At 32.3% G+C, this 10,114-nt stretch overlaps 1 protein-coding gene across 1 annotated transcript; it reads right to left on the bottom strand.

The window, feature by feature from the left end:
- Nucleotides 1-1,374: 1,374 nt before the first annotated feature.
- On the bottom strand, nt 1,375-2,310 carry LOC121117655 (carotenoid-cleaving dioxygenase, mitochondrial). Its single transcript, XM_040712141.2, has one exon. The coding sequence runs from the start codon at nt 2,308-2,310 to the stop codon at nt 1,444-1,446; it is 867 nt and encodes a 288-aa protein (XP_040568075.2). The 3' UTR covers nt 1,375-1,443.
- Between the last annotated feature and the right edge of the window lie 7,804 nt (nt 2,311-10,114).

Genomic DNA, 10,114 nt, shown 5'->3' with positions numbered 1-10,114 from the left:
GAAATAAATAATATTAATTTAAAAAAAAAATGTTTTGATCATATATTGAATTCAATCATATTTGGTTTAGAAATAAATATAGAAAACGTATAAATATTGAGTGGGTAGCTACGTGTGAGTGTGCTCAGAAAAAGCGGAGAGTTACACCCCAGATTTGTTAAGGGGATCTCTTCTATTTTATTGCAGCAAAAGTTGTTTGTTCGTCGACACCTAATAATTCCAAGAAATACCGGATACTACTGCTATTAAATTCATTAAGGTGGGTGCACTGAAGTGCTTACGCACTCATTTAGCACGCATAATTTTTCCCTTTATCTTTTTTTATTATACTTCACTTCATAATAATTTATTTTTTTTGAAAATTAAAAAGTTACTTCATAAGGATAATAAAAAGGAAGAAGATATGCGTGCTAAATTGTACAAAAGTACATCAGTAAGCCCACCGTAAGTCTATTTATATCGTTTTTTAGCTCATGGAATACAAAACAGTCAAACAGATCAGTCTGAAATTTCGCAAATAGACGTAAAAATAAATCAAGCTTGTTTCTTTGAACTTTTTTTTGTCCTCTGAGGTAATTAAAAGGTTGTTTTTGGTCTGATAAAAACTCTTCTCTTTTTTTATATCTCTTTCCTCTCCTCTTCTTCCTCTGTCTCTTATCTTTTTTTCTTCTACCCTCATTGTTTGTAGAAAATTGAATCTATTGCGGAGCCTCATCAAAAATAGGCCTGGGCCACATGCTCCAGTGCCCTGCTTATATTGATAATATTTATTATACAATTTTTATCTGTTTCCTACCAACTCATAACATGAAAATACCTGGTATGAAGCCCCACAGTAAATGAAATAAATTTATTGTATACTTTGACGTAACCAAATATTAATTTATGGGTTTTACCCCCCTCACTTTTTTTCATATTTCAGTGATTTTTTTTCATGCACAGTAAACCCACATATGTAAAATGTATGTATGAATAAGATCCGTTGCTTTATGAAAGAAAATGAGGTTACATAGGTATGTACGTTGTAGAATTTTTGTGGTTTTCAAGACAAAATATCAAATTGATTCAAAGTTATAGTTTTGTAGTCCTAGTATAAATAATAATGAAACAACCCGTGCGGAACAAGTGTTTTGGCATCTCAATAGATCTCCACGCAAAGGTATCTATTGCCTGTGTGAGTACCTTGCCTCATATTGAAATAATGAAGAAAGAACGATTGTATAAAATTGTCAAATTCTAAAAAGCTGTAGTTATAACTCATTACACAAGTCTTAACCCATCATTCTTGGCAACCCATTCACAAATCCCCCTTCATATTATTTATATTATATTTACAGTTTACTATATGTATACTATTTGCTAATAACTTCAATGTTTAATTGTAAATTGCTCAATTATATTTCGGAAAACAAATCATAATGTCCACAATGAAATACACATTATTTAACCAAATCTTTGCACAAAGTGAGTGTGAGATCCAAAAGGAATTGGCTCATCAAAGTTGGCTCTTGCCATTTCACGCATGTTGCATGCGTTGAGAAATACCAAGAAGCTTCCTTGACGATCTCTGGAATTAGTAACACAAGAAATGATAACACCATCATCCTCACAGGTTCCAGAGGGATTGGGAACAAAGACAATCTCACTTGGATGCTCAAACTCATTACCAGTTTTCCAGACTGTCGTCATTCCAGTATCCACATCAATTTTGGTAATAGAGTTGGAGAAGGTGTTTCTTGGGTGGAGTCCATGCATCCATCCAACAACGTATGTATAGTTGTATCTACGGAAGTTGAAGTAAGGATTGATTTTTGGGTTTTCCATTCCGTAATCGCGTGTTATGATTTTGGGGCGGATGTTGATCATGTCATTGTTACGAATAGCAGTAGCTTCATTCCATTGCCCAAAGTTCAAGTTAATTCCTTGTTCTATGTAGTTGAGTGGCAAAACAAAGCGCATAAGGCGGGAAGTGGAGCTGTCTCCATAAAAGTCAGATCCAGAAGACTTTAACTTTTCCACCCACATAGAATCCATGATCTCAGGACCGTCATAGGTAAGCATGTCCACAATGATGTGCTCACCAGATTCATAGCAGTTCACAAAGTTAAAGAAGAAATAGGATCTGTCAGTGACATAGTTGATCTCAATGTTGCGACCAGTGTTCTTGTCCACAATGTAGAAATGATTGCACTCTCCGGGCATCCATTCCAAGCAGTCTCTAAAGGATTTACCTTGAGCCTTGTGTTGCTTGAGTTTTTTCACATCATATACCATGGGTTGTTCACAGAAGATCAAGTAATTGTCTGTCATACCAAAGGAGTGAAAGTATCCAATATGATGAGGAAATCGAGATGGAATAGTCGAGATGAATTTAGTTTCAGTGGGGAAATTATCTCCCTTGTAATTGACTTCAGGAGATGGTCTCTTAAACTTGATAAAATGATACTTGTTCCCAGGTCACAACAGAGGCAGCTAAATTGTAATAGTCTCCATTGTGATCCTTGAGAGGGCGAACACTTTTCATGTTAAATAAGTGAGACATATCAATGAGATCACCAGTTTCCAGGGTATCAGGATCAACAATACGATCAAAGGAGGTCTCATTTGTGGCAAGTACAAGATCTCCAAATTGGTAGAAAGAGGAGTTGCAGTTATCTCTAGCTTCCTCCTCCATCATGAGTTTTTCCATGCTGCTGGATCTGTTGTTGGACATGGATCCCTCACCTTTAAATCTACGAATATTTCTTCCCATGGGTCCAGGTGATTGGTAGACAGAGATTTGGTAGTTGTTGGGATCCACAATCTGAGTTCTGTACTCAATGTTGGAAGAGGAAAAGGTTGAGTGATTACCTAACCCACTTCCCTGCTCATGTTCACGAATGTATTCATCGGATCTGAGATTCTTTTTGGTAAAAGTGATGTATTTTCCCTTTTCCTGGATTTTGAAGGAACTCATCATGGAGAGTCCATCCATCCAGTGCTTTCTGGAGACGGATGAGTAACCAGAGTCACTATTTCTAGAAGAAGTGTTGCAAAGACCTCCAGAGGGACTGTTGTAGAGGAGGACTCCTTGAACCCAAGTGGGAAGCTGTTGTCCACTCAAATGTCCACGGACATCAGAGCAGGTGGAGGAGTTAGTGAATAGATTCTTGTTGAATTCCTTGTTCATGTTGAGAATTGGATTTTAGTATGTGTTTTGAAGAATGTGTATCAATGAATTGATGACTTGTCTTTCCTATGAAGGTTCTTTTATAGTGTGAATGCTTTTAAATATCATTATTAAATTTAGAATGACCCTTAAAAGCAATCACTTATCCGTGACAGGGGCTTCAATTATTTGAATATATTTTTTCTTCATAATAATCAATTATTATAATATGGAAATCATTGAAAAAATCAAGCAAATAGTACCAAATCTGAAGACAAGAAATAATAGAACATATATAACTAATCTTTGTCTGGCCAATGGATTAATGGTAATCCTCATTTTAAGCTGGATATGAGGAATTTGTGAAGAAAGTAAAATAATTTGTGAGATAATGATTATATTAGATTCAATCTTGAGATAGAAATGAGTAAAGCCTATTTTTAAATCAATTGATATCCTTTCGAATATATTTCCATAGTTGTCCAAACCCTTATCAATTCCTTTCAATAATTGGTCATTGTAGGAAAGAACTTTCATCTTATCCATTTATTAAAGAAATGTTTGGAAAATTCTATGGGTATAAATTGATAGGTGGAAAGAGCCTAGTGAGGCTGGAGAGACCAATTTTTACACCAACAATGAAAGAAACTAAACTCCTTCTTCGCAAATCTCTTCTGAGTTTTTTTGAACTCTTTGTTGACACTTTTACCCCCTCTCTCTACAGCCCTGATGCAACCCCACTCGACTACTCCTTTGGGGTGCATGTAGAGGAGAAGGCCTCCAGTGTCCTACGCCCAAACACCAAAGCTCTCATAGCTACTTCAGCCAGCAATGGGACGCCATGCCAGACACTCATCTGCAGTGTGTACCAGACATTCCGCGCCTCTCCGAAGCCATTATAGCCGCTAAAGGCGGCTATAATAATGAGTAAGAGAGCTCAGATACATACCTATTCATTACATTAATATTGTAAAAAATTATATAGATAATTATTAAATTATACCTTGTTGAAGTTTAAAATTTAAAGTGTTCTGGTACTAATGGACCACTCGGTATATCAGATATTAAAGAAGACGGGGAAAATTATAAGGGGCCCTTTTTCCTAGAAAGCTACAGCCTCAAAAATTAACCTTATGTGACCTTATTGCAGATGATTGTAAAAAAATTAATAATTTTCCTCAACATTTCTGCAGAATATCGAATAAAAATATTTTTTAGGAGCATTATTTTTAAAATAATTTTGCCGTTTTTAATTGCTTTAGTTGTAGGATATATAATATGAACTGCTACCAGATAATAAAGGTAATTTTATCGAAGTACAAAACTCACTCCTTTGAGATATTGTAATTATTGGTAAAATGGGGTCAGTTGTAACTTTATTACATTACATTTTTTCGCTTAACCTCAAGTCTATTTGCTAGCCAGATCAGGGCTATGGAGAGCACTTTGAAGATATTTATTACTCAAAATATATATTTCAATGTAATTTTCTTAATTCTTTAATGAAATGAATTAAGAAAAGAGTATTGTTTTTGTCTTTACCCAATTCTACAATCTTTTTTGGTCGTTATTTAGTTAATGATTTATTTTAATTAGTTGCCAAATCGATGCTCTCAATTTTTGAAAAACATTTCAATTTTGCAAAACTACCCATGAATTTAGTTCAACAAAGCATGAGTACACTCAAAAATCCTGAGAGCGCTCCCGTTCAGCTACGAATATTGTGAGTGCATTTTTTAAAGCAATGAGCGTGCTCTAATATAAAAAAAAGATGGCCGCTCATTTTTTCATTCGTATAGGAGTATTTTAATTTGACTTTATGACTGCAATTAATTTCCTAAAATTTATTCGCATTATTTGTTCCAAAAACTGAAGAGAAATAAGGTAAAAGTATAAATAAAACTTAAAAATCGAAAATTATATTTAATATATAAAAAATCCATGAAATGTTTAATCCAATGTTTCAACTTTTAAATATTTGATTCATTTACTGAAGTTTTTTTGTTTCTTTTAAAGTTTTCATCTTTTAAACTCTGGAATCTATCCTTAAATAATTGAACAACTTTAGCAAATACTCTAGAAACAGTAGCTGAGGACAGAAGTATATAAATCAGATTATAACATATTTGTGCTTGATTAGATCTATCAGCAATTCTGCCAAATATCTTTGAATAACAATTATTACAGTGATAGAATTCATATTACCACATGCAAATAAGATAATATTAAATGATAATAAGTAGTAGTTCCCAGATAGTGTGTTTTGAGGAAAGTTCAAGTATGCCGTACGATTTGGAATAGCTGAAAATAATCCAAATAATTACTCTGAACTTGAACACAGGTTTTCACGCGGCTCAACTTATGCTTGTGTGAGATTGTGAGATTCCACACACGAAGGAGCTGGCGGTTCTCTAGAGGAACGGAGGTATGAGTCTTCTTAGAGTGGCCAGCTACATGAGAGGCAAACTCTTCCACCAAAGACAGGAGAGAGCCACAAATACAGCATAGAAAAAAATATTCTATCTTATCATGAGACATAACTTCAACCTTCTTTTCTTGCAATCCTTAAAATTATTCTTTAACCCTGTAGCTTTTTCATTTTACGTCATAAGATGCAGAAATGGAAAAAGTAATACAAATTTATATATGTAAATGTGCAAAAATTTGAACAATTTCCTCGCTTTTCTAAAATGGCGAGCACACTCCCGCTCAACAATTTTGAGTGGGGTTAACAAGTGCTTTGGAGTTCAATTATTATTATGTGTTAAGTACAATTGATCTTATTGATAAACTAACATAACCACTTTACATTGGTATTATTAAACTCAACTTCAAGCTCGAAAACGCTCTAAAAAACTCATACATATAAGTGAAACTCAACGTAGTGTACGTGAATTTAATGGTATTTTAAATATGTAGAATTGTGACACATAGTATATTTTTCTATCCCAAAATATCGTTTATCGACTAGAGTACCCATACATTCATCATATCTATAAATGTATGTATATACAGTTCACTCAAAATAAAAAATTCCATAATGATAAGTACTGTATGTAATTGAATTCTATCTTGATGCGATCAAACAGTTTTTTTTTTTTTTTTTTTTTTCATCTTCTAATCGGATTTAAAACTCTTTAAATATTTCAACAAGAAAAAAAAGGGTGTTGAAAAATAAATACATTTTTTTAGTACTTTACCCACTATGCAGCATTCAAGTATGTATATTGTAGGTATGCTCAAAGCATCATATACTTAATCATCAACTAAGTTTCCTCCTTCTTTCATCGTAATATGTAATTCAGAAAGACAAGGGAAAAATACCTCAAAGTTAAGCCGAAACTTTTTGTATGAAGTAGGAGTTTAAATGGATAAAAGGATTCCTCCAATGGAAATGAAATTATAGGGATTGTGCTATACTCATATATGTGAGTAAGGTAAAAATTAAGCCTCAAAACAAAGGGAATAAGGGCGTGGGATGTTGTTTGATGTTGTTTTTCGTATCCTAAGGCCTCCCTCCCTCCCTCACTTACACACACAACACATGGAGAACCTCTCAAAATGATGCCGAGTTAATATACAAAAACAATAATATTAATAATATCAAAGTAGGAGGTCGAATTATTTACGATTGGTTTTGATGGTGGTGTTTTAGAATGGTTTTTGTTGTTGTTCTTGGCATTCATGCTTATTAAGAAACATTAGTTTTTTGTTTTTTTTTGTGATAGAATACGATGTTGGAATTTTTTAGGCATTTTTTATACATATAAGACCACACTTTTGAAAATAGGAACAGTCGGAACTACTAGTGAAATTGGAGTCATCTTTTGATGTTTTGGGAAAACATGAAGACTTAAAACTTCCCAATATTTTTTAAGTGACGTCATCATTCTGTAACTTTTCCATCTTGTAGGAGGCATAAATAATTAATCAAGATGTCTAACAGTAAAACTCTTCAACTATACTGCAACAGTTTATTTTTTATACTTTTTAAAGCCCATTAGATGAAGTTTTCTTAAGATAATACAATATATTTATTTGTCTATTTAATAATAGGTATTTAATAATCACATAAGATCTTAAAAACTATACCTCCAACATGGCGTCACTTTCGACTATTTATGCAGTCTGTGACGTCAGTGAAAATGCACTATTTTTCAAAACAGTCTTCTACCATTAATTTATTTCACTTTCATGTTGGGTACATAAAGAAAGGATATCATATCAAAGGTATATATCATGGTGACAAGGAAAGGGAAAGACTGGTAACTTTAGTACGTAGAAGGGATGGTATTTTTCAGAAACATTCATCTATTTTGATGGTTCCCAAATTGGATGGATCGCTAGATAATTTTCAAAAATAGAGGAATATAATTTAAATTCTGGCATTAAAACTTTAACAATAATGAGTGTACATATCTTTTATAAGCCTTGTCTTAGTACTTTTCAAAAGCTCCACAAAAACATAACTGCTTCTTTTACCTCTGCAACTAATCATTGGTCGTTTGACATCACTTCTTCAACTTTCATTTGACAAAGCTAAAACAGCTTTAGATATACATATACCATTTGGCTCAATTAATTTATGTGAGAAGACATTTTCCGTATTAATTTACATTAAAAATAAATACAGATCGTGGCCTAACGTGAAGAATGATCTTCGAGTTACTTTGTCCAAAATTAAATCTAGAAGAGACTTGCTCTGCTCAGTGCCAGTGCACATCCGTTTAATTAAGACCTTGATCCGTTTATAAACCTATTTACACATCCACAATCTGTAATGTAATTGGTTTGTCAGTCTCAGTTATGACTTTATTTACCGTACAAAAAAAATAAAAATTGATTGTATATTATAAATGTTTCCAAGTGGTATTAAAATATGATATCGCTGATTTCATTTTTACAATATATTTGATTATTTCTTATGTAGTTGCATTTCTTATTTATATGTTATCTAGAATAATTTATTTTTATTTTTGATAAATATTATCAAATCACTACTAGTATTATTGGCTTTTGGGTTGAGCTTTATAGGGATTATATGGTCTTTAAGTCATCTAGGTGCATAAAATGCACCCTACATTTTAAATTCATCTCTCACTGAGAGGTGTAGGGGTCACACATTGTCTAGCTACACAATTTAAGGGTCGAATTCCAAAAAGTTTGGTAACCACTGATGTATTTTCAATGCAGTTTTTTCCCCCACTGGATTTTAATATAATATCAAAAGTCGACCAAGCACAAAAGTTGTATTAAATTTCTCAAGAGTAAAAAAATTATTTTTTGTCTGTCTAACTAAGGCCAAGGGACATGTAAAAATCCTTGTCTTTATTAACGGTTAGATGTGTATATACATGTCTAGAGCTATTTGTCACATGAATTTATAAGTAATTTAGCATAATGGAGATGCTTTTCTCATTATGGAAAGATATTTATAGGAAGAAGGGTATAAAATATGTCCTAAAACGTGGAAGAGGCTTTTTCTAGTTGATAATCTGAATATTTCTTTAATATATCCATATAAGAATAGTATATCAATTAAATTTAGCCATAAATATTACAATACATTTCTTTATCCGGATAGGTATGAAAATTCTGCAGAGTTTTGTAAAATTTAGAATATTTTTTTTTTATAACAACGTTCATAAACAACAATATTTCAAATAGTTGAACTTTTAACTTTTGCTGTTCCTGTGTCTAGAAACTTATTGGTACATTATTGAAGTACTTGCTAAACAATTTGGCGCCAGATTGTTTATGAAAATAATATAAAGGGAGATTTAATATCACAGTGAGTTAATAATTATTTATACGTTTAAGAAGAAAAACAACACATAAATAATTGCTTATTATTGTCCAATACCTATATGTACATATGAATGTTAATGGGGCCTACATCAATGATTCAATTACGGTCAACAAGGTGTGTGAGCTACTTTGGTACTTGAATTGAAAACAAAGAATAATACAAACAAGTACTGTAGGCGCCATTTTAAATGACTCAATTCCTTTAAGTACTGTACATGAAGGAATTGAGTGCTGTGACTCATATGGACTTTTGTATCTTTACTCATTTGTTAAAAGATAATTGGTTTAACCAATATTATCTTAGCAATTACCAAAGAGAGCTACCTTCAAACCTCCTTAGGGTAAAAATACGTTATACCAAGATGTAAACGTTATAATTGAATGGTTTGGTAGTTTTGCTTTAGATGGTTTTTATCGACAGAACATTTATATATATTAACCGATCCCCATTGTTCCAATGGATGCATACATTTAAAAGAAATACTTCAGTCATTTTTCTCATTTTGTCATAAATAAACATATTTATGACTTAATGTAAGCTTAGTTTAGGAAAATGTAAGGATTTTTAGTAAGAGCCCTGTAAATGCACATATGTGGATTATTTTTTGTTTCATAAATAAAGAGTTAAATTACATTGTAAAACGGTTTTTTTATATTCTTTTTAAATGGATGGGAAAGTGTTTACAAGTAGGAGGGGGAGGTGTTGTTTAGGAAAGGGAGGAGAAGGGTTCACATTATTTTTTGGATATCAAAAAATAATGTGTTTTTTATATTTATATTTCTCACAAATCCACATCTGTTATAAAAATAAAAAAAAACATACGCAGACATGTAATTAATAAGATATTAAACATGCGTATGAATTGGTTCAAGTCATAGCTCAAAGTCAAGCACACAGCAGCTGCCTTTTCTTTCTCCCTTTGTCCATTATTGAACAATTACTTAAATGATAAAGTTGTTTTAGTTAGACTTTTAAACAAATAACAGAAAAAAAATGTAAAATAAATTATTCATTCATTTGTTGTCAGTAGTCTTGTGGTGGTCTTTATTTATTCGATCCAGTCCAGCTTAAGTATTTAAAAAAAAAAATGTCGATGGGGTCTTTAAAGCCAATTAATATATATATATTAAAATCATTTTCATTATAATGCAAGGGGG

This window comes from Lepeophtheirus salmonis, chromosome 1, assembly GCF_016086655.4.
Source record: "Lepeophtheirus salmonis chromosome 1, UVic_Lsal_1.4, whole genome shotgun sequence".
Classification (NCBI taxonomy): Eukaryota; Metazoa; Arthropoda; class Copepoda; order Siphonostomatoida; family Caligidae; genus Lepeophtheirus; species Lepeophtheirus salmonis.
Note: the sequence above shows the minus strand (reverse complement) of the source record. Positions and strands in the feature narration are given on the sequence as shown.